We start from the raw sequence: 25,197 nt of genomic DNA, 5'->3' as shown, positions 1-25,197 counted from the left end.
GTCTGATCTCCATTGTCTTATTTAATCCCCACAATAACCTTGTGGGTTCCCATTTTACAGATAGAGAAGCCGAGGGTTGGAAGGGGTAGAGTAGGTCGCTTTTTCAGGGTCAGGTGGTTAGTATGTGGCAGAACAGACTCAGGTTGTGAGTCATAATATAGTCGACATTCTTGACTGTAACTGTGTCTATACCCTGCTTCCCCTAAAAGAGACCAAGAAGAAAGGATCTGGGCAATTCGGTGGTTCGGCTGACTGTGGACCCACAGCCTCCCTTATAAAAATTCCCAGTTGTCTTCTGGATACTCCGTTGGTCTTAAAGACTAGGTAGTCTTCCAGCCCAGCGCCTGGAACATATGAGGCACTCAGTAGTTGAGAGTTGAACGAATTAATAGAATGCTTGGATGAATTACGGTTTTTAGGTTTCATTCAGTTAGGAAAGGGGGAATGGTAAGCAGAGTCATGCACTGGAGAAACGGATGGTCAGTTTAGTCCTACTTGATTTTTTAAGATTCTGTGTGCCACTCACATTCCAAGAAGACAAAATGAGTTTACTTTCTTTTAGAACCATGGCATTTAGCATTGAAAGGAAATTAGAAACTTGTATTGTGTATTCTCAAATGTAGCTTTGGAAGTATGCTTCTTTTAATAGAAACTACAGACATTGAAAAAAGAAACATTGGTTTGAGAGCATTTGGATTAAATGGTTATTAATGAATTCATCTGAAAACCAATAACCTACATTTAGTGTAGATTTCTGAACTAGAATTCAAGAGGTATTCTACAATTGGGAGAAATTCCTCTTCTGCATTTTATTTCTACCAAACTTGCAATCAAAGAAAATTTCAATCGGATCATTCCACATTATACGTATGGAGCAAGGAGGTTTTGTCTTGTTTCACTGACTTTGCTTAATGTATTTGCTTTGAAGGAACTTAGATGTTTATGTCTGACTTAAACTTTCTTCCCCCTCTCTGCCCCAGGGTCTGTGTCTCTGTCTTGATTTCCAGTTTGATACTGTGGTTAAAGACAGACCCACAATACTGAGCAAACTTTTACTCCTGCATTTTCTTAAGCAAGATATTCCTGCCTTGAGCTGGGAGTTCTTTGTCAACAGATTTGAGACCCTTTCTTTGGAAGCTCAGCTACATTTGGATTGTAACAAAGAATTTCCTTTTCCTACAAGTAAGCAAAACAAAGAACTTGCTTTAAACAGCCATAGTTCCTATTCTTACATCTGCTAGATAAGCAGACCATACTCTGCATGTAGCCTAATTTCCCATTATGGAGGACGCTCTTACTTCATGAACTCAGTTTATTAAATATTTATTGAGTAACGCGGTAGTAATCTGTAGATCAACTGGTTTCTGGCATTCCAAAAGCAAAACCCTTTGCATTTCTTTGAGGGCCTATGGTGACCCATTATGACTGTGTGTTCCTTAAATATGATTCAGTAGTCACATTCACAGTGTTTGTGAGCAATTTTGTGAGATACATTCGCATCTCACAAATTCACCCTTGCACGCTTGTTAGTTACCTACAGCTCTAAATAGATGGGAAAAGTGGGTCAGTCAACTGTGTATCCAGTGATGATAAAAACTTTAGACAATGTAATCTTATGGTCTAAGTAAGAAGACTCACAGGCAATAGTCGTGATAGACAGTCGTGATGATTTTTTTCTATGACTCACCACGAATGATTCATGTGTCCACGAAAGACGTACTTTAATCCTGAAAATATACACAGCTGGGTTATTTCAAGCTCGTTGTGTCCGTTAAAGAAAATAACGTCTGATTCTTTTTGCAAAGCTATCACGGCTGTAAGGACCAATGTTGCTAACCTCAGTGACGCAGCATTGTGGAAGATCAAGAGGGCTCGTTTTGCGAGGAACCGCCAGAAGAGTGTGCGTTCTCTGAGAGACAGCGTGAAGGGGCCTGTGGAATCCAAGAGGGCACTCTCCCTCCCCGAGACCTTAACCTCCAAAATTCGTTGAGTATCTTCTTCCCTCCTTCCTTTAAATCTGTTTAATGTCTTTCTGAGGCTGACTTGTCCTGTTGAATGTTCATAGAGTAACTTATTTAGTCAACAGAGCTCCTTCACTAGGTTAGGGCTTCAGATTCCCTAGAGGGTCACCCCAAGAATGTCAGTGCCCTGGTGGGGGGCTTTGTCCAGTGTGTGGGTGAAGCAAAGCCCTGGTCCAGCAGTAGAAGGCAGCAAATCCACTCATGCCTGGCCAGAAACGTAGACGCAGCCTCTCTGCTCCTGAGTCCTAGGATAGGAAGGGGGATACCACCAGTCCTGGAACCTGAGAGCTTCCTGGAAAAGAGCAGGACAGGCCAGACCCCATGGCAGCTGAGGTGACAGGGTGGAAGTGTGGAATGCATTTGCTTTTCACGTATGATGGAGACAGCTGACCAAGCTCCCAGAAGAACCAAAAATAACGGTTGCTTTTGAAAAGAAAACACCAGGTTGAGGAGAAGTTGAATTTCTGTGCAGCTTCACCAGATTATTTATAAATAAAAATAAGCTTCGTTGCCAATTAAAAAAAAAAAAGACCCTGTATGCTTGTTTTGTAAAGGTCTTTCTTTATATGGCACTTTGAAAGAGAGCACAATTTTCCCTTAATTACCAAATGACTAAATGAACCCTAATGATCAGCAAAGGCTCATGAATGGCAAATAATTAAAATTTCATAACTAAATCACCATGTTAGTGAATGAGTATATTTAAATATGGTACTTACTTGTGAAATTTGTCAAGTGATTTTATTTTTAAATAACTGCTGTGAAATTCATCACATAACACTCTAAAACATACCTCTTGTCCTGTCGGAAGTGGAAAGGTTTGCTTTTTCCATTGGCATTTATTGGAAGACAGCCTCGTATAACATAATCATTTTTAATCACAAATATGATTTGATTTTTTTTATTGCATTTTTTCTCTATTTTAGACAAGCTATGAAAATGTGGTATTGTGAACTTTGGGAGAAGTCAATGAAAGCCCTTTAAGTGATCAGTAACTCAGTTTTTCAGGGAACAAAAATTCTAGCAAGTGGTCATTTAAGAATAACCCGCAGGAATTCTAGGCCCCAGAGGAGACCGAATCAGATCCTAGAAACCAATACCTAGATGAAATAAATTACAATTTCTATGAATTTCCCAGCTCTTTTATAACTTAACCAGCCACTTTGGGATATCAGGGTTACTTATTGTCCTTTCTCGCTACTTGATTCACATGACAATTTTGAAGATTAAGAATGGAAATAACATGAAAGAATGTTCTGGAAAGTCACATAAAACCACAAAGCTTTTGTGACGCAAACATCTTTTCTGCGATGTTAATGACAAGTAGGAAAACGAAACTTAAACCTGCCCCTCCTATCCAGTGAGTTAGCACTGAGTGTGTTTTCTAGGCTCAAGTTGTTTTTAATGCTTATTTCAATAGAGTTGTTGTTGATTTTTAAGCCATGAGGTTGACCAGGCATGAGCAGTCTGCTCCGGCTCTCGGTGGGACACGCGAACACACACCAGGTGGGTACTTCTGACGTGCAAGGGCCGTGTGCAAGTGTCTATCCCAGGTGGTCAAGGTGAAGGATACAGTGTCTCTAACTGGGCCAGAGTGCTAGATTTAGGACTTGCAAACTTGAAGGGTCCTACCCCAGATGCTCAGGCATTTGAGCCCCTGACCTAGCAATTCTTTCTATCTTACTAGGGGCAGATGACCTTGGATCCCATTAACTTGTGGTCCAGTAAGAGCTATCATGTTACCCGAATATGCACTTTTCCCCAGAGAGCCAATACGACCAGACCTATACATAGTACTTCTATTTGTATGTGTAAAGACACATAGAAATATTATGTTCATATATATCCGCTCTAGGAAAAACATAACATTTCATTGACATTTTCAGAGGTTATACATTTGAGCCACCATCATTCACTCATCCCCGTAGCCATTCTTGATTCTTTGCAACTCTACCTGCATTTCTGTGTCTCAGAGAAAGGAGGATTTCGATTGTTTGGAGACTAAAGGATCATATTCGACTTGCTACAGTGTAACTACCGTTCCGTGTCCCATGAGAGATTGTAGTTTATCATGAAGGATCCTAAGGGTTGAAAGGGCTCAGCCAAGGCTGTCACAGACCGAATGTTAGCTCCACAAATGGTGGCACGGTGTATTGGGAAGATTGCGTAGGGTTCTGAATAGGTGCTTATTGTTCCAATTTTAGTATATGTGCTGCCGAAGCGAGCACCTGAATAGGTGCTTATTTGTCGACAGCAAACTTGGTAACTGCCAACTGTGTATCATGCTATAGAACATTTGGTTTTTCATCTAAGAATAGTTTTAAGAGTGGCCTCAGAAGGAGAATTTCAAGTAAGGAGGTTTTCAAATCACGTACACTAAGTGTTACAAGCATGACGCCAGAAAGAGCAGTAGCTGGGGGTGGGGGTGGGGGGAAGAGAAGGCCCCAAAGATTATGGATGCCAACAGCAGGTGTTGGCCAGAGTGGGTTTTCTCTTCTAAAATTGTTGAGACAGAAGGATTAGCAAGCCTTTGGCCGAGTCCATCTGCCTTGTTTTCTGCGTCACTCAGGCCTCAGCTGTACTGGGATTAGAAGGAGAGTAAAAGTGCGAACTTCTGAGCCTGAGCTCCGCGACAATGTGAAGTCCGTCTAGGTCCCCTTCAGTGAGGTCTTTTTGAGATGATCTTAAGCAGTTTCATAAATTATCTTTATTTTACCCCATCTTTTCTTTTTGTCCTAAGGCTTATTTGAATTAATTATTCAATTAAAGTCTTTACTTATTCTCATTTACCATAAGAGTCTTCTCACATCTCTTTGGGAAAATGGATACATATGTTTCTTGAAGTTAAAAAAAAAAAAAAAAAGAGGCTTTAGGCTTCTACTTGTCTTACCAAAAGGGACCAGATGAAAATGGGGCTGATTGTGGGCATTGTGTATATTAAATATAATGTTAAAGCTTCTGGAAAGATAATTTACACAATACAGCATAATAAAAACTTGCATAGATTTGGAAGTAGCTGGCTTACTTTATAAGGTCCTTTCAGACTAGTTTCTCATTTTTGCATTATTATTTACTAGACAGTAAATTTTTTTTATTTTTATTTTTTTTTAAAGATTTTATTTATTTATTTGACAGAGAGAAATCACAAGTAGATGGAGAGGCAGGCAGAGAGAGAGAGAGAGGGAAGCAGGCTCCCCGCTGCGCAGGGAGCCCGATGTGGGACTCGATCCCAGGACCCTGAGATCATGACCTGAGCTGAAGGCAGTGGCTTAACCCACTGAGCCATCCTAAAATTGTACAGGATGGTTTAAGAGAGTAATTACATGGAAGCTGAAGGACTTGCTACTTACTGAACATCCTTTCGTTTGGTACAAGAGCTTCTCTGTGCAAGACCTCTTATTGATCAGGCCTGAAACAAAGCCTCTGTCCTATAATTATGCAGCAAGAGTTCACTTGAATTGCTGTTTAGGCTGAGTTTTCTTGACATGGGATTCAGAAGGCTGGCTTTCTGATCTTAGCTTTTACATATTACCTACAGCAAATGTTGCACCAGAAATACACTTGTGGAGAAGGTATATTCCACAAGGCTATGGGAGAGCTGCATTTCTTTATGACTTTTGTGAGTCAGATCAAAGACCTTAGCTCATGTGAATGAAACCCATAGGAAATTACAACTGGAATATTAGAGATATGTTAATGTTTCATTTTATAGAAGAGGAAACTGACGTTTCCAGAAAGGAGCCTCTTTCACAAGCTTGTTGGTGACAGATTTGGGCCTCAAGCCCAGGCTTTTTGATCTCTCATACAAGGCATTTGTGGTGAATGCCGATAAGTGCTCAGACCTTTATTTAATCCTAATTGATGAAGTACACAATTTCACCAGCTAATCTGAAGTTGGTAAAATTATAATTATTTATAAGGCAACTTTTCACTGATTCTGTGAAAACTAGGAATTATATTTGGTGATTCAGAATACCTGTTGAATATTAATTGAGTATAATATAGTAGTTTTGATAGGTTTTCATAGCACAACATTGAAAAACTGGTATTACCCTATCTGGTCACGGGGAACTTAATTATATCATGTTCCTCATGCCCTGGAATGAATAATTAAACAATGGTAGGTATATAATAATAAGAATAACACTTCATATATGTATAGTACCTCTCTATCTATTAAAGTGTTTTTGATACAAATAAGCTAATTTTGATTTCACAATGACTCTGGATATATGTGAAGTATTAGTGTGTGGTTTTTTTTTTTTTTTTTTTTTTTTTGCTTTACATATGGACAGGAAAACCAAGGTCCTCAGGGATTAATTAATTTTGCTTAGATAATTTGCTCAAGATCACTTATAACTAACTAGTTCGAGACTAATGCTTGGGTGCAGGAGACTTGATTTGCTTTCTTTCCACTCTAACTACCTATTGATGCGTTGGTCTTAGGGGGTTCCTGCCCCGTGGCACATAAAGACACCAGTCTGGTTATAAAGCTAACCTGGGCATTCATGTCTGCTACAGTGTGCCTTAAGGTCATGAACATTCACACCAAGAGACCTTCCTATTTAAGATGCACAGATGGATCTAGAAATGTCCTAATCCCTAAAGCATCATGGATACCCTCAATTCTACTCCAGCTTGTGGAGAAATCTCGAGATCTCTTGGTCTGAATTTGTATCAAGAGAAGGTGTCCAGTGCTAGGGAGCACTGGTAAAACTTTCTTGTATGGCCCTCTCCCCCCATCTCATTGACCCCCCATTAGTGTCCCAGCCTAAAACCCCGAATTACTTCTCTTTGGGCTTTCTCTTTCTTTCTAGAGATGGTTAACAACTCACATCCTTCACTAACTTGCAAAATGCCTGTTGATCATTAAGACCCCATAACTCAAAGAGAACAGTTATTTTAATAGGAATGCCCTTGTTGGAAAGAATAGTTGTGGGAAGTAGGCAGTTTCTGTTGAACATTTACTGGGCACCTTCAATACTAGGAAATATAAAAAGTGCAAAGATACATCAGAAATTTTTATACTCTCCATCAGCTTATATATAGCCAAGGAAGGGAGATATAGTGTGAACACAGGCAAACTCTCCTCTCGAGTGAGTGTGCCAGTGCCATGCAATGGTTCCTATCAGGTGCAGCAGGAGGAGAGTTGGGGGCAGGAAGGATGGTCTGGTGGAGAGGATGTAAAGGCCCGGATGTGAGATAGGAAGAGCCAAAGGCAGGGATGGGGAGCATAGGACAGTGTAGAGTTAGTCACTGGCCCCAACTTCACAGCCCTTCTGCTGTGGGCACACACAACACACCTACTACTGTGATGTTGGGTTAATGGGCTAGGAGATCAGTGAGGTGGTATAATTAGAATTAGCTACATACTGGATATTTAAGCCAAAGATACAGATGTGGTGAAAAGAAGAGGCATGTGCACCCCAGTGTTCATTGCAGCAATGTCCACAATAGCCAAACTGTGGTAGAAGCTGAGATGGCCTTCAACAGACGAATGGATAAAGATGTAGTCCGTAGTGGAGAATTACTCAGCCATCAGAAAGGATGAATACCTACCATTTGCATCGGCACGGATGGGACTGGAGGAGATTATGCTGAGTGAAATCAGTCAAACAGAGAAAGACAATTATCATATGGTTTCAGTTATTTGTGGAGCATAAGGATTAGCAGGGAGGACATTAGGACCTGGAAGGGGAAAATGGTGGCAGCGGGCGGAGGGGGGGAGTCGGAGGGGGAGATGAACCATGAGAGACTATGGACTCTGGGAACCAGACTGAGGGTTTCAGAGAAGAGGGGTGGGAGGATGAGCAAGCCTGGTGGTGGGTATTAAGGAGGGCATGCATTGTGTGGAGCACTGGGTGTTATATGCAAACAATGAATCATGGAACACTATGTCAAAAACTAATGATGTACTGTATGGTGACTAACATAGCATAATTAAAAAATTATTAAAAAAAAAAAAGAACTAGCAACGTAAAGCAAACTCATTTATAGTGCTTGATCATTGGGTTCTCTGGAATAAATGCAGAGGAAGCTCATGGAAGCCGGGCTTCCTTCCTGTACCTGATTGTCTCTTGTTGGTTAGACAGAGGTCAGCTTACACAGAGGAATATTGCCTATTTCCTTGCTCTTTGGGGGCCTTACCAGTTTTCCTCCTGTGTAGAAGAAATATTTACCTGAGATATTTCTTTGAATTCAGTGTACTTAGACACTTCTGAAGAATACGGGTCTAGTCTATGTCAGACACTGCCTCATATTCTGTGAGGGGTATAAAAATGGGTTAAGACATAGCACTCACCTTCAAGGAGCTTTTTTTTTTCTCCTAGGGGAAATTGACAAACGAGTAAATAAATTCTGCCTTGCAATTTGCCCCATTTTAGGAAATGGTAAAGGAAATTTTCCTCCATTCCTCCCTCCCATATTCCCTCTCTTGTCCTTGGGGATTTGCAGAAGTTAGAGATCACATCCAGTTGCTGAGAGAGGTGGGAAGAATGGGTCCTGGGGACTGGGATTTACGGGATGAGATTGGCTGGGGGTCAGGGTGCTGAGAGGTGTATCACCCTGAGCAAGACACAAAGGTGGGCAAGTGTTGGCTATGTTCTGAGACCTAGGAGTAGCCCAGCTGGTAAGAATGTTGAGCATCGGGGGTGAATAAGAAGACATAAGTCTGGAAAAGCAGATCCTGATCCTGCCTGGTTCCCAATCATCAAATAGATAAAATTGTATGACCCTTTAGAGTTTCAGTCAGTTGTTACCACTCTGTGGATAGACTGTGATGGACTCAGCCCATGATAAGGTTAGGGGAGGAATCACTCTGCCTCGTGATTCTGAAGTTGCTTACAGTTTTCATTAGCGAAATGATAAAATAAAAAATTTTAACAAGTTAAATCTCTATGATTAAAATGTAGAGGAATTTCATAGCCTAGCATTCAAAACTAGAATTCAAAAGTGCTTTAGTTGTCACATCTTAGAGGAAATATCAAAGGCATTCAGTTTTAAAATGGAAATGTCATGCCCTTTGTAGATAACTTAAAACAGTAATATTGTTTTTATTAATAAAATTCTAGCTTTTCTAAGCTAATTTTTCTTAGGGATTTGATTAAGGAAATTTCCTTTATGAAGAGTATACCAGTGAAAAGCATATGCTGTTTTAAAGAAAGACAATAGACAAGGCATAGACTTGCAAAGCCCAGAAGTAGAGAAGTAAGTTTTTGGAACAAAGATTTTTTTTACTTTCTACAAAAAGTTTCATCAACTAGTTCTTTTTTTTTTTCTTTTATTCAGTACATTTAATGGTTTGTTAAGGCTCACTCATTATTCCCCATTCAGGGAAAACAAAGGAAGGAGCATCAAACTGAAAGCTAAAACACTGGAGATCAGTGAAAATGTATTTCAAATGAAAATAGGGCATTTGTGAAATGGTACTTACTCATTAGGAAACTAAGATTTGATGGGAAAAGTTAGGTTACATGCTTTATCTTATTATTATTATTATTATTATTATTATTATTATTGTTATTTTGAGGTGGGGGAGGCAAGCAAATGAAGAGAGAGAGAATCTCAAGAAGGCTCCACATGCAGTGCAGAGCCTGATGCAGGAGTCAGTCTCGGGGCACTGGGGTTATGACCTGAGCCGAAATCAAGAGGCAGATGCTTAACCAACTGAGCCATTCAGACGCCCCAGGTTATATACTTTTTAAACAAACATCTACTTGCAATGGGAAGAAGAATTTTGAAGTATTTAAAGATGAAGCCTGATCATTTATTTTCTAGACCTGAACTAGGATAGAATTAAATGAGGAGCCAATGACTTAGCTGGGCTTTTTTTGGAGCTCCCTTCTTCTGTATTGAGGCCCCTGGATTCTTGGGCTATAAAATAAAGGGGCAGCTCCTTCCCAAAGGCTCCCTAGTTCCATTTTTCACGTGGGGACTTTGGAAACTAGCCAGTCTGAACTTGGCCGTGGCTGAGCAGGACAGGGCTGCCAGGTCTGTTAAACCTTGCCACCCCGAGCAGAGACACATTGAGAAATGAAGCTACATTGTAACAGCCATCCCTTGCTGCTGCAGTAACATTGAACCCTGCAGGGAGCCTGCATTCTCACACTTGTCACATTCTTGGCCCAGGCTTGCCCAAAGCAATAACTCCTTGTAGCTGTAAAGTAATACTCTGGAGAAGAAAGAAATCAAGACTGAATATATCTCAATGCTGGGAAAATAGTCCTCTAAACTTTTAAAAATTTTATGTTATGAGGATTTACGTAGGTATTGCTGTTGGCCTGATCTTCTATCCCAAACATTTAATTAAATTATAATACACAGCAATGCTTCACATTTCAGGCCTCTTGGCGAAACAGGGTGTTCCACATAAATTGCTTCTTCTCTTGGTGGCTGATACATGCCTCATAAGTAACAGTATTTTCAATTTGTTGATCGCTCTCATCCTTGCATGTGGAACACTTAGGCTTTACATGAATGATTTGGGGGTGAAAGCTACCCTAGAGTATGTTGCCCACATTTACTCTTCATACAGAGACTAGGAGACAGAAAATGTGAATGTTCTAGGGTAGTATTGAAGTTCCTCAGACACTTTACCCCTAAATGAGAGAGAGGCCCTGAGACTTGTTGACTCTGTTGCTCTAGAGATGGATAATGATCCTTCCTCTGACTGTCACATTTGCACAGTCGGACATTAATTAGAGCATCTGGGGAGAATTACACAACCAAGCCTGTTACCTCACATAGCAGAACTAGTAAGTTCTGAATTTGGCATTACCTTTGTGCCACTGCTCCAGAGAAAATTGTCTGGCCTTGAGACGGTTAATTTCCACAGTCCCCAGAAGCATTTCTTCTATCCCGCTTCTCTTGGCTGTTTCCTGGAAGACTGGGGTTTTGCCAAATTGGTTGAGTTAATGGATATAAATTACTACCTATCTCCTTCTCGTATCTTTCATGCCATAATTACATGATATTATATGATGCATGATATGATATGGTCCCGGTTTGGTTTATAACCAAATATATAACCGGCTTACCAACCCGGTTTGGTTGGTAAGCAGAGCCGGTCATCATTTAGCAGAAATTTTCCTTGCAGGGTGAGCGATGAGAACCCTGGGTGCGTCATCTAAGCCACCAAGCAAAAATCTTGTTTTCCATTTAGAAAGTGTGAGGTCGCCTGTCAAAGAAGGGACTAGGATGTGAAGGGTATTTGGAATAAGTCCCCAAACATAAACAGAGAAGAGTAGATCTCCCCTTTCCTTCAGCAAGAGTCCTAAACTAAACCAGATCAGAAGAAGCAGAAAAACAAACAGAGACAGGGTATAATTTCTGACTTTGACAAATAACAGAGAGAAAGCCGAAGTCAGGGAGCTGCTGTGATACAATTATTTGTTAGGTTACGAATAAATCAAGGGCTAAGGTATTCTTTTCTGTCCATGTAAACTTTCAGCTCACCTTCATGTGGTATTTTTCTGTTTTTAAGAGCTCATGCTTCTTTCTTTCTGTCTGTCCCCTCCCTTATATGTTTCTCATTACATACAGCAGGACTTATGATTTGCTATTTGTAATTTTGACTATATCTTTCATAGAGTACTCATTGCTAATATCTCAGGATTTGGAAAAGAAAACTTTACATTATTTTCCACCAGCTGATTTATGAACATAACTGAACTGAGATAATGTATATATTTTAAGGATTTTATTTACTTATTTGACACAGAGAGAAAACGTGTGAGCACAAGCAGGGGGAGCAACAGGCAGTGGGAGAGGGAGAAGCAGACTCCCTGCTGAGCAGGGAGCCTGATGCGGGGCTTGATCCTAGAACCCTGGGATCATGACCTGAGCCAAAGGCAGATGCTTAACTGACTAAGCCACCTAGACACCCCTAAACTGAGAGAGAAATTTTAGCACAAGAACTCAGTGGATGCTTTTGTGCTCAGTGCATGTTAGATATTATGTTTGTGGTTGTTTTTATGTACTTATTGGACAACGCTGGAAGGGAAACTTCTCTTTATCATTGAGGATAAAACTGTGCCAAGATATTTTAAAAATCGCTAAGTACAAATTTGTTTAGGTATTTTTCTTGCCTTCCAAAGAGAACCTTGTTTTGTAGTGCCTTTTAAAATTTCTATTCCCTTATTACTCCCAAATTAATTGGTTGTTGATGAAATAATAACGTTCACCCCTGAACTAATGCTTTGCTGAGTAGACCATATTTTGCCTTCATGTTGGTCCAGAACAGACTCCCTAAGTATTTAGTGGAAGCCGAAGGGATGGTGTTTTATCAATAAGTGAGATTTCCTTGTGAGCTTCTTTGGGAGGGAGCCATCCACTGATGACCTTTCTTGTACTGACAGGACAACAGTCTCCCGAGAATGACAACACCATCAAGGACCTGCTCCCAGAAGACGCTGGGATTGACCACCAGACCGTCCACCAGCTGATTACAGTGCTCATGAAGTTTATGGCCAAGGATGAAAGCAGCGCTGAGTCAGACATCAGCAGTGCGAAGGCCTTCAACACGGTCAAGCGGCACCTGTACGTCTTGCTCGGCTATGACCAACAGGAAGGTTGCTTCATGATTGCACCTCAAAAAATGCGCCTGTCAACTTGCTTTAATGCATTTATTGCAGGAATTGCCCAAGTAAGTGTAAGCTTCCAGGAGTCAGATCGTTAAGGTTTTGGTAGAAGTAAGTCATTAAATTCCATTTAGCCAACCTAGGTTCTGTGTAAAGGTTTGTGCAAGTGACTTTATTAGGAAGGCTCATATGGAAGGGTTGTATAACATGAGGAAGACCAATAGGGAATATAGGGCTTTGAGGGTGGGAGGGGGTGAGTAGAATATACCTAACATGAAGTTTACCATTTTAACCATTTTTAAGTATGTAATTCAGTGGCTTGTAGGTATATCTGCATTATTATGTAACCGGAATCATTATCCATCTGTAGGATTTTTCATTATCCTAAGCTGCAACTCTGCCTATTAAACAATAACAGAGTGTAGAGCTTCTGTTTGTGTGTGTTTTTTTTTTAATCTTCTCTCCTTTTTGGCTTCAAGTGGAGAGCTAAGCTGATCGTGCAACTTTCTTCATGTCACGTTATCGTCATTGGCTTTGTACGTGTTTGCTTCTCCCATCCACTGTCATTGACAGCGTGGTGTGCACTTACCATGCTTTAATTCTTAATTGCCCCCATGGTGGACATGCATGTTGCTTGGTCCCAGCTTCTTACCACTCCAGACAGCTCAGCAACGAACATCCTGCCCGTCCCCAGCACTGTGAGAATTCATTTGAGATATGAACGCAAGAGCAGAAGTGATGAGTTATTGGGTTTCTGTATGGCTAACTGGACCAGCGCTACGCCAGTCTGCAAAGGGTGTAGAACTTGAGGCTAGAGAGAAATCGATACGAATTTCAACTCTGCCACTGTTATCATCTGTTGAGGCCTTACGTATTCTCTGCTTCTTTGCTCTTTGGTAAAGACTTTTGTTTTGAAAGATTAGGGATGACACGTTGCCAAACATTTAATCAGTGCCTGTCTCATGGGAGGAGCTCAGTGAGGGTCTCTGTTACCAACTTGCTCAAATAGATTATAACATAATGAACACAGTAAGCCAAGTAGGAGCAATCCATACGTAGCAGTCTTTTGCTGGTGCTGGTGCTGGAGGGTTTACCACCCACACTCGGCGGCTTGCGGTGACGAGACGATGTGCCATCTCAGATACCAAACTTCCCTCCCTTCCTCCTGTTTCTCCTCACCTCTCTCTTTCTGCATTTACATTATGCATATTTACTTAATAAAGCAAAAAATTAAATTCAAATCTCCACGAAGCCCACAAAATGTTTCTTAGGAGATAACATATTGGTGCCAGTATGTTATTGCTGGCTCCCAAATTGATTACATTCATTTGCACATATATACAGGTGTACGTGTGTGCACACATTTTCTGTAGTAATGGGATCGTATTACACATATTGATAAATACAGGTAACCTTTTTTAAGCCTACAATTGGTTATGAAGTCAATTATGTTAATAAATTTGTATCATATGCCATTTAATGGGGGGTATAGCTCAGTGGTAGAGCATTTGACTGCATATGCCATTTAATGGCTACATAGTATCCTATTATCATACAAATAATCTTTCACTTAACTTATATTGTTGAACATGGAGGTTATTTTCAATTTAGGGTGACTATAAGGCTGGATATCTTTATGTATACATCTTGGAACAGTTGTCTGATTTTTTTCCTTAGGGTACATTTAGTTGCTATACTGTAGGCTATGTACTTTTCCTCACTTCTTGAATAGATATTGGTGAATTGCCCTCCTGAAGGGGTGTGTTGAGTAATACTCTTGCCAGTGGCATTGGAGAATGCCCATTTTCCCCCAGTGATGACCAATGGTAGGTGTTTTCATTGATACCAGTCTAATTCTAGTTACTAGTTCAATAGAACATTTTAGTAAAATATTGTTCCCCATGGATAATTAGGAGATACATCAAATAATTAGATAATTAAGTGGATAGAATGATTTTAACTGGCGAGGTTCTTTTATTTCTTGTAAAGTTTAACTTTTCTCCCTTTAGGGTCACTGGCCATTACAGTTCACATTTTGTGAGATGCCTTTTCCAGCTTGTGCCTGTTGTTTGGACGGGTCGTATTTCCCTTTAGGCTTATGGGTGTTCTCTGTAGTTTTCCTTCAGTTATTAATATTTTTCCTATTTCAGGTAATGGACTATAACATTAACCTGGGAAAACACCTTCTCCCCTTGGTGGTTCAGGTGCTCAAATACTGCTCTTGTCCTCAACTACGGCATTATTTCCAACAGCCACCTCGTTGTTCCCTCTGGTCCCTAAAACCTCACATCCGGCAGATGTGGTTAAAGGCCTTGCTTGTCATCCTTTACAAGGTGAGTTCCAGCGGTCACTCCTTTTTGGGCTAGAATCATTCTCTTAGAGAGGAGAACACTTAAGGGATCTGAACTGAGAATTTTGTAGGAGAGTAATCTGACCTTCACGGGACAAATCAGGATACATAAAATGAGCATTGAGGAGTAAAGGGACATTGGAAAATCAATAGCAACAGAGACCACTCCAGCATATGTTATGAGCTATAGGAGATTGAGATCAACAATCTGTGTTTATGCTCAGCATCTCATATTTTATCTGTGTATGAATTATAATCTCAGAAAGCAAAGAAGATATTTAAAATTATATTCCTATGCCAGATGTTTATGCCAGGTAGTTTTCTTAAAAGGAATTGTAACTGCGAACTGGGCATTCCTTGCTGTCCGTGGTTTAGTGCAAGAGGAAGGAACCACAGTCCCTTGTCCCAATAAGGCCATGATAAAAATTTCTGGTTTTGCTTCTCGGTATATTTTCTTCATCCCCAAGAAATACCAAGGAAAGTATCTAGCAAGATCACGTGGAAAAACTTACCCTTCAAAATAACCATTTGTATTTTTCTCCCTCCATTTTCTTGAGCAGTATCCGTACCGAGACTGTGATATCAGCAAGGTCCTGCTGCATCTGATTCACATAACCGTCAATACGCTCAACGCTCAGTATCACAGCTGCAAGCCGCACGCCGCGGCGGGGCCTCTGTACAGTGACAACAGTAACGTAAGCAGATACAGCGAGAAAGAAAAAGGTACTTTACATGCCTCAATTCCATCTCGAACTTAGCTTGAATACGTGATACAATTCTGTACGATGTTTTTCTTAGGAGATAACAGAGTGCCCCCAGATATCATTCTGGAATCAAAAAAATCACCTCCAGCTTCATTAATGTTCCAACTTTCCCATGAGTGCCACTGCCTTAATTTTTTAAATGAGCATTCGAAAGAAATAGTTGATATGCTTCTGAACCTCATTTCATAAGAAATGTTTTGTTAAAAAAAAAAAATGTGTGCTGTTTGGTTATGGAGCCTTTGTAAGCCTTTCCCTGTGTGTTGGAAGCATCTTGCTTTGGGCGATGAAGTAAATAAAGTCTCCCCTGGCACTTGGTGGAGCCATGATTTTGTCGTCTCTAGTTTGCTCCTGAACTTGGTGCAGAGTCTAAATTTGCTGAATTGCTTCTTCTTAACTTCCTCGGTCAATAAGAAAATGATTTAAGGCAACTGAGAGGACATTTTTTTTCTGCATAGGTTTAAATTATTTCCAGTATCAACACTTTTTATATCGATAGCTTTTCTGCAAAGGAGGCAGGTGAATAAAACGTTAGATAGAGTAAAATCCCAGCCTGGATGTTTTCAGGTGAGAGCTGAAAACCAAGGTGTGTATCTTTAGTGTAAGTCACAAGTCTAGCCTTGTAAAAGGTGACATCATCTAGTCCAATCCTGGGAGAAAGCCAAACACCCCACGACCCTTTGTGGAGTTCTGACTTGGTAGGACTGCTCTGGAAATATCTCACTAGGGATAGATTGGAGCTAGTGTTCATGTAGTTCTAGAAGGTCCAAGAAACTGGCCATAGATGGAACTGTAAGTTCTGGTACCATTCAGATCCTTTCTGAAGAGTATCTTGTCTCCCAGCTTAGGTCCCAGTTTTTGGAAAATAGGATAGATTCTGTTAAACTCTAGATATCCTCAGTCCGGACTCAGTGTCTGGGTGAGTCTCAGATGAGCCTTTCTGAAGGGGAGGAGCCATCCTGAAGTCCTTTTATCTCTCCTTCAGGACATTTTGAGAACTATTTCAAAATCATGTCTTGAAAGTCACGTAACTCTTTTCTTGAAAAACTATTTTTCAAAAGGGACTATTTCCTTTTCTTTAAGGACATAAAGAAAGAAAACATTACTGTGTTGTATCTCCCTAGAAACATGGGAACTTAATAGGTTTTGTCATCATTGCAGAAGTTTCAGCAGGGATTTTTGTATCATTTTGATCATTAACACTCATTTTTTTTTTTAATTTGACTAAGACAAGACTAGTAGGATCACTTTATCTATCGTCTGCTGCTTCAGATTTCACTTAATTTAGAGTCTTGTGTTTAGGACAGGATCAGTCCTTGAAATCTGGCTCTCCCCTTGTATTCCCTGAGTACTCAAGAAATCTTATGTAGTTGTCATCACGCCTGAGCGTCATTTTGTCATATAGGTAGACATCAAATAGGCCACATGATTTCAGTGATAGTCACCTTGAATAATAGGTTAATTCCATTTACTGTGGTATGAAGTGCATTTCTGTAGCCTTTTATTTATTGATTTATTTTTTAATTGCTGCTTTGTACAGGGTTTTGGTCTTTCCAAAGGATGAGAGGAAAACATTTATTAAGTGACCTCTGTGGGTTGCAACATAGCAACCCCTTCCTCACGAATGTGTTTTTGGGTTTATCTTTGGTTTAAAAGTGGCCCAAATCGGGATAAAAGAGCACACAGCAGGAATCTCGCTAGGCACTCTACGTGACGGGCTTGTGTACGGAGCTTCGGGACCCTCAGAGTCAGAGAATCTTTCTGGGGTGCGTGATAGTTGCACACGGCAAACACCACAGAGGAGGGTCTTAACTCTAATAGGGGAGAATGTTATTTTCTGTTTTCTTTTTCCTTCGTTTACTCTTTCAGTCCATAATCATTTGTGGAGCTTTTGAAACGACCGGTGGCTTTTCTAAGCTTTTTCTGTGTGTTGTGTGTTTCATTGCCAAATGTAGAGTACAGTATTTTGCATTCACAAAGTATAAGGTGCATGTACTCTTAGGCTGTGTCTATGCCAGTTCTCACGTCCCAGGAAGGTATAAATCTATTTTTAGAAAGGGCGAGAGTGACTCATTTTGTTTAATTTTCCCTTGCCAAATTAGCCTGAGAATTCACCCAAAGCGGGCATGTTCAAAGAGCGTGCAGCAGATCCCCGAAATGTGTGTGTTACCCGATTTTAAGAACACTGGAAAAATCCCCCCAACCCCCCAGAGGCCCTCTTGGAATATCGAGATGCCTCTCTTGAAAATGCTGCCAGTGGTCACACGGAAAACGAGAGGCAGCCTCGTCACAGGTTGCTCTGTCAACATTCGGATAATTGGACAAGCGGATGAAATACCAAAGCCATGGCCAGAACTTGAGCTGGTGTAGAAACCAGCCCAGACTGTGTTCCCTCACGCTTTCACTGAAATGCTTGTGTAGATACAGCCTAAGAGAGAGTAACCTCCCAAGTGTAATTTTGACTTTCTCTCCCCAATTAGAAGAAGATAGTGTTTTTGATGAATCTGATATTCATGATACACCTACTGGACCCTGCAATAAAGAGTCTCAAACTTTTTTTGCAAGATTGAAAAGGATAGGCGGCAGCAAAACCGTGAAATATCAGCCGGTTGAGATGAATGTGCAGAGAAGTATGAATTTTTTCCTCTTAGTAATTTTATGCAGAAATGTTGTACTCTACCGTTTGTTTGGGGTGAAATCTTGATTTTATTATGTTACTACACATTTTAATACCGTTGATTTTATATATATGTATGCACAAACAGTATATATATATCCACACTTATATATATACGTGACTTGACAGATACATCATTAACGTCATGATTGTCTGAGAGGGCCATTGCTTGATTTGATTTGTTGCAAAATGTTTGCTTCTCTTCCACACAATTTGAATACCATTTCCCAGATCTGCCTCAGCCCCAAAGCGGTCCCCCTCTCCCGTGCACACGTGAATAGAGCTGAGGAATCCCGAAGCCTGATTTTGGAAATAAGATCTTAAATTGCCATTTCGGGTTCTCTCATTCCAGAGTTTTCTGGGTTTTTGAAATGAGAAGGAACTTTCCAAAATGCTTGGCCAGAGAGTCACTCTTCCCTCCCGTTGGAGCTGGGATTGTAATCATGATTTATGCCAGTCGTGTGCCCAAGTAGGAGGGGGGAAAACGTGGTGGCATCTCCAAGTAAAATAGTACTAGCTCTTTCTGTTTCAATCAGGTGAGATAGAGCCGGCTGATTATAGAGAGACGGGTGCATTACAAGACAGCATTCTACACTGTGTGAGAGAAGAAAGCGTTCAGAAAAAAAAGCTGCGGTCTTTAAAACAAAAATCTCTTGATATAGGGAATGCAGACTCCCTCTTGTTTACATTAGACGAGCACCGAAGGAAGTCCTGCATAGACCGGTGTGACCTAGATAAGCCTCCTGCCCATGCTGCTTATGTCATGCAGAGACATGACCATGGACGTCCCAGACAGAACTCTGCTGCGAGGCCTGACGACCCTGAAGGCCCCGAGAACCCAGCGCCGGAAAGTTTCCAAGAAACCCGCAGGCCTGTGATCCCCGAAGTCAGGTTAAACTGCATGGAGACGTTTGAGGTCAAAGTGGATTCTCCGCTCAAGCCTGCTCCCAAGGAGGATTTAGACCTGATAGATTTGTCCTCTGACTCCACCTCTGGGCCTGAAAAGCACTCGGTGCTCTCCACGTCTGACAGCGACTCTCTTGTGTTCGAGTCTCTTCCCCCGCTCCGCATCGTAGAGAGCGATGAGGAAGAGGAGACCGGGGAGCCGGCAAGTGCTGGGGCCTCTGGTAAAAATGCTCCCTCCTCTCCCTCCCTCTGCAGCCCCCCCTCCGTCCTCAGCCTCAGCACAACGCCCCTCGTGCAAGTAAGTGTGGAGGACTGTTCCAAAGACTTCTCTTCCAAGGACTCAGGAAGTAACCAGTCAGCAGGTGCCACGGGCTCCGCCCGTGTTATTCTGGAGGACCCCGCAGACTCTGAAGAACGTTCGAGACCGGAGGAGTCCCAGGACTTCTCCTGCGGCAGCCCTCTCACGCTTAAACAAAAGCGAGACCTCCTCCAGAAGTCCTGTGCCCTCCCAGAGGGGTCACTGGACGACAACCCCGAGCCCAGCATCGAGGAGGAGAAGCCCGGCGGGCCAGTGCCAAGTTCAGGGGCAAAAACTGTCCTCCTCAAAGTCCCAGAGGATGCCGAGAACCCAGTGGAAAGTGAGAAGCCCGACACCAGCGCCGAGTCGGACACAGAACAGAATCCCGAGAGGAAGGCAGAAGAGGAGGGAGCTGAGGAATCCGAATTCAAGATCCAGATTGTCCCCAGGCAGAGGAAACAGCGCAAGATTGCTGTCAGTGCCATCCAGAGAGAGTATCTGGACATCTCCTTCAACATTCTGGATAAGCTGGGAGAACAGAAAGACCCAGGTAAGCTCATCCCCCTTATTCCGCCCAGCCTCACGCGCAGGTTTGTGCATCTTTCTCATGCAGGTCTCGGCACTGAGTATGCGTCGCGCTCTCTATCTTATAATGTCAGAGAGTGACATTATAATTGCCTCAGAGTCACTCCGAACCCACCCGCTTACTGCAGCGTGCTGGATTCAGATGTGGTTCTACAGGTTCCATAAACGTTTCCGTGTTTGTTGCTTTGCAACATTTAACGGTCCATTCTTGACCATCCTCGGCACTACGAGGCGGTGGCTAATTCTTATCAAACTAGCGCAGATACCATCTCAGCCCTCCTCAAACAGCCAAGTCATTCATTAATTTGAACTCTTTCTGCCTTCTTTGTGTCTCCACACTTTAGCCAACTTTGATACGTTGTCCAAAGAAGGGAACAAACATGAAGGGCTAAAATAAAGCAAAAATTGCTTGGAATGGTTAAGAATCGACTATAATCCTGTGGGGTTCATAGCAGATGACAGAATCTAACCCAGTGTCAGCAGTCTGGTGGACATTGTATGTCCAAAAAACCCTAGTTCCTCCCTAGAACCTTATCCATGGGCACCGCCTGATGGCGAAGTTGTTACAGCTCATGGGTTTCCTGCCTCAGCTCTCATTTCTCACCTTTCCTTGGAGGCGTGGTTTTTAAAAAAGATAATTTGAAAAAGCAGCAAGCCGATAGCCCACCTCATCCTGAAACGGTCTTTTGCAGTATTCCCATGACGCTGATCTCAACACTTTGTGTCTCAGCTCAGATCTAAAGAAAAAGAAGACTATGATTCTTTAGAAAAAAATGACATTGTCTTGAAATGATCAGTGTAGTAGATGCCTAGCCTGTGGGCTGCTGAGGACTGGCAAAGATCTTGGAGACTTGGAGACCTGTAGTGGAAAACCCACCCTTTTCTGTGAGAAGAGGCAGATGCTCTAAGGAAGTGATGTGCCCGGTCCCATGACCAAACGGTCACAGGGCCAGGACGATTGTCCTGATTCTAGTCCTTCCTCTCCCACTGCTCCACACAAAAGCAACTCCCAAGACAAGGGATTCAGCTCTTTTACTTGCCCCAGGCATTCCCTGAGAGTTTCAGCAGCTCTCTCCCTCCTAGCATTGAGCCGTGTACCTTGCAGGTGTTCTGGAAAAATCTGTTGAATGGATGTTAGTATATTTGGAAAAGGTCGTGCTCCAGCCAGGCAGGTGGGAGAAGAAGAACCTGGTGATAACAAAGTTTAAGACGGTTTCTAGGGAAACCGGAATACCTTTTTATGATTTAGAGCCAGGAAAATGTCTACGTATAGATGGAGAAGAGCACTGACCTCGAGACTCTAGAGGTCTGGAGGGTGGATACATAAGAAACCATCCAAGGTCTACAGAGTGGGTGTGTGCGGGATATAGGTCGTAGTGTGTGTGTGTGTGTGTGTGTGTGTGCACGCACACACACGTGTGTTGCTTCCTTTATCCATCGTATGTCAGATTGTTCCCCAGGCTACCAGGGAAGAGATTGGTCTCCTACTAATACACTTGCTATCAGAACAAGAGGAAAGCATCTGATAATTATGATGTCTTTAACATGTTTATAATATATGTGATTCTGTCAGAATAGTTTTGTATCTGTATCTGTCCCAGCTCTCACAGACACACTGACTTACCGTCCCTCCCTCACTGGTGCTGGAAGAAGGCCTGGCCTCAGAGGAAGACACAGGCCTCTCTAGACCCTCTTGTCTCTATCGCTAGAGTAAAGGGAGGCCCAGACAGCTACGACTTCTGGTCCTTCCGAACTCAGAGCCTTGCTGCTGCTGATTGCCTTGAGCCAAGAGGTCCAATTACACTGCACTTCCATCTGTTCATGTCAGTCCCTGAAGGAAGGCCCAGGTCATTCTTCTAACTTCCATAAGGCTGTGCACATCTTCTGTTCTGAACTTTCGTCCTACCTTACGCTAACTACTGAACTCTTCCTCTGTCCTTCATGAGCAAAATCCCATAAATGCTCTCATCTGATGACTCCTTTCACGCCCTAGTCTAGCGGAAACTCGGCTCTCCCCCAGGGACCCTGCTTTCCTCACTGCCTCGTGCCCTTGGGCTTGGGTGAGGAGTAGACCCCTTCCTTGCTCACCACTGCCCGTTTCAGACCATTCCCACCTTGTCTCTAAAAACATCCAGTTCTGGACACCTGAGTGGCTCAGTGGGTTAAGCCGCTGCTTTAGGCTCAGGTCATGATCTCAGGGTTCTGGGATCGAGCCCTGCATTGGGCTCTCTGCTCAGCAGGGAACTCTGCTTCCTTCTTTCTCTTTCTGCCTGCCTCTCTGCCTACTTGTGATCTCTCTCTCTCTGTCAAATAAATAAATAAAATCTTAAAAAAAAAATCCAGTTCTGAACCTCATACTACTGACCCCTGAGGACAATTATCTGGTGACAGTTTGACTCCTGGCTCTTTTTTCATTCTTGTCTAAACTGTTTCTGCCTGAATTCTTACTGATTCCAGTATTAGAGTAGACGACACTTCTGAAGCTCCAGCGTCTCAGTTCCTTGAACTCACCTTCTTTGGTGACTTTGTTTTTATCCTTCACCCTCCGTGATTCATTCCCATGGTCCTAACGCAGACCTTGTCTTTAGCAACAAGGGCAGCCTTTCCACAATGTCGTTCTCATGCCTCCCATCCTCTGATTTCCATTTCCTCTCTCTCGGGACAGCTCTGTATTGTCCTTTCATGCGCTTCCCCTACTTTGCGTTTTCTCTCCTCTTCCTTACTCATCAATGAGTGTAGCCCTCCCTGCACCCTCTTGGCCTTTGCTCTTTCAGACCTGCTTGGCCAAACACACGCCTTGTCAGATCCACCTTTCCGTCTATCTGCATCTGTGCTTGTCCGGTGATTGTGAGTGGAGAGAGTCACATAACAATATTGACTCGTCTCATTTTAAATTCATGACCATAAATCTCAGCTGGCCTTAAACTTAAATCTTAAACTACCTGGCCACAATACTATATTTCCCTGGTGCATTCCCATTTCCATTCTCCTGAGTGACTATTTCATGGCTACTTGTCTTTCCAAACTTCTGATAACTCTTCTTGTTTGACATAATCAGCAGAAATTTCCATAGCCTCCTATTACCTCATCGGCTTGCCTTCCAGTATCTGCACTTGTACAGCTGGCTGGGGCTACAGGTGAACTGTCTAGTTTTGCTGTTTACAGCCAGCTTTTTCACATGTTGACAAGATTCCATTTCTCTTACCTACTCAGGGATATAGGCCCAGAAATTCTCCCTTCTTTCTCTCCCAACCCCTGTTATTCACCCCCCACAAGGTATTCTTGACTTGAGCATATGAACATGATTTTATTTCTCTCTTTAAAAAAGTTCTAGGGCGCCTGGGTGGCTCAGTGGGTGCCTTCGGCTCAGGTCATGATCTCAGGGTCCTGGGATCGAGCCCTACATCGGGCTCTCTGCTCAGCGGGGAGCCTGCTTCCCTTCCTCTCTCTGCCTGCCTCTCTGCCTACTTGTGGTCTCTGTCAAATAAGTAAAATCTTAAAAAAAAAAAAAAGTTCTAGATCCTGATTCTTCCAAGTATCTCATTTTGCTCCTCCCCTCTTAGCAAAATGTATTAAACAGTTGCCTATACAATCATTATCTCCAATTTTCTCCCATTCTATTCTTTCTAAAAAGAATTCATCATTCCTAAAAGTTTTCATCTCCAGTGGTTTGCCCAAACATCACTTGTCAAGGTGCCCGATGACCTCCAGCAGTCGGTACTTAGCTCTTATCTCCTCACTTTGCTTGGCTTCCTGGATACCTTACTTTCTTGGTTTTCTGCTTATTCAGTGGTCACTCTTTCTAAATCTCTTGTTGGTTCCTCCTTATCTCCCTAAGGAGGGAGTGTCCTAGGGTCTCATTCCTCTCTCTACACTCACTGGGATGATCTCACTCACTGGGTGATCTCATCTGGTTTTATGATTTTACATATTGTCTGTATGCTGAGACAACTCTCTCGATTGCCTACTACTGGAATAATGCTGTGTAACAAATAAGCACAACATCTCAACAACATGTAACGGTAAGTCCGTTTGGTCACTGGATTGGCTAATCTAGGCTGAGCTGGGGTGGGTGGCCAACCTCCCTGGAACCCCTGAAGCCTGGGAATATCTTCTCATGGTGATGGCAAAGGCACAAGAGAGCAAGTCTAATCGTACAGGCGCTTTTCAAGCCTTTGGTCGTGGTATGCCTGTAAACATTTCCTTAGCCAAAACAAATCACCTGGCCAAACCCAAAGTCAAGAGGGAAATATATCCTGCCTCTTATGAGAGGGGAACTTCTAAGTCATGTGGCAAAGGGCATGGATTCAGGGAGGGGTGAAGAATTGGAGCTGTGTCTATCAAGTATTACATGGGATGTGCTCATTATAAAAAGTTATCTGCTGTTTATCTGAAATCAAGTTTTAACTGGGCATCCTCCATTTTGTCTGATCCCCTTAATCTACCTTCAAAATATATCCAGAATCTGGTTTCCTCCTACTTTATCTCTTGCTTCCACTCTGCTCTGAGCCCCCACACCTCTCACCGGGTCAGTGATTGTAGCTTCCTAACTGGTCCCCTGCCTGCATCCTATCTTCCCAACACAGCAGCTAGAGTGACCCTTTAAGACAAGAGACGATAGCATTCCTCTGATTAAAACTCCCAGTTGGTTCCCCATTTCTTTCATAGTAAAAACTCAGGTCCTTGATATTTCTGGAGTGCTCTGTGGTCTTGATTCTCATTAGCTCTCGGACTTCATTGTGTGCGGCTCTTGCCCTATTGCTTCTACACAGCCGTGGCGGCCTCTGCCATTTCTTGAACACTCCCCGCATGGTTCCACCTGAGAGCCTTTGCGCTGGCTGCTTCCTCAGCCAGAAACTGTTTTCCCCACAAGTCTGCCTGTTCCCTCTCTCCCTTCTATTGATCCTTTGATCAAACACCAGATTCCCAATGAGACCTGGACCACACCCCAGCTTTTCACCCCTGTCTGGCATCTTGGAATCCCTTCTTGTCTCGGTTCTACAGAGAATTACTCTTCTAACA

The 25,197-nt window shown here is 42.4% G+C and overlaps 1 protein-coding gene across 17 annotated transcripts in view; it reads left to right on the top strand.

The window, feature by feature from the left end:
* The window catches only part of UNC79 (unc-79 homolog, NALCN channel complex subunit), a 239,117-nt gene that overhangs the window by 139,933 nt on the left and 73,987 nt on the right, over nt 1-25,197 (top strand). For 10 of the 17 annotated variants that reach the window (XM_082733281.1, XM_082733285.1, XM_082733276.1 and 7 more), the window contains 8 exons: nt 981-1,182; nt 1,806-1,985; nt 3,462-3,527; nt 12,377-12,663; nt 14,749-14,931; nt 15,509-15,671; nt 18,190-18,339; nt 18,923-20,140. In XM_082733281.1, coding sequence (XP_082589407.1) covers nt 981-1,182; nt 1,806-1,985; nt 3,462-3,527; nt 12,377-12,663; nt 14,749-14,931; nt 15,509-15,671; nt 18,190-18,339; nt 18,923-20,140 — 2,449 coding nt within the window. The remainder of the gene's footprint in view (nt 1-980; nt 1,183-1,805; nt 1,986-3,461; nt 3,528-12,376; nt 12,664-14,748; nt 14,932-15,508; nt 15,672-18,189; nt 18,340-18,922; nt 20,141-25,197) is intronic. The other 7 variants (XM_082733284.1, XM_082733282.1, XM_082733280.1 and 4 more) reach the window with 5 other exon arrangements.

Source organism: Mustela nivalis, assembly GCF_964662115.1.
Source record: "Mustela nivalis genome assembly, chromosome: 6".
NCBI classification, from domain to species: Eukaryota; Metazoa; Chordata; class Mammalia; order Carnivora; family Mustelidae; genus Mustela; species Mustela nivalis.
The sequence above is the reverse complement of the archived record's forward strand: the minus strand, read 5'-3'. Positions and strand labels throughout refer to the sequence as shown.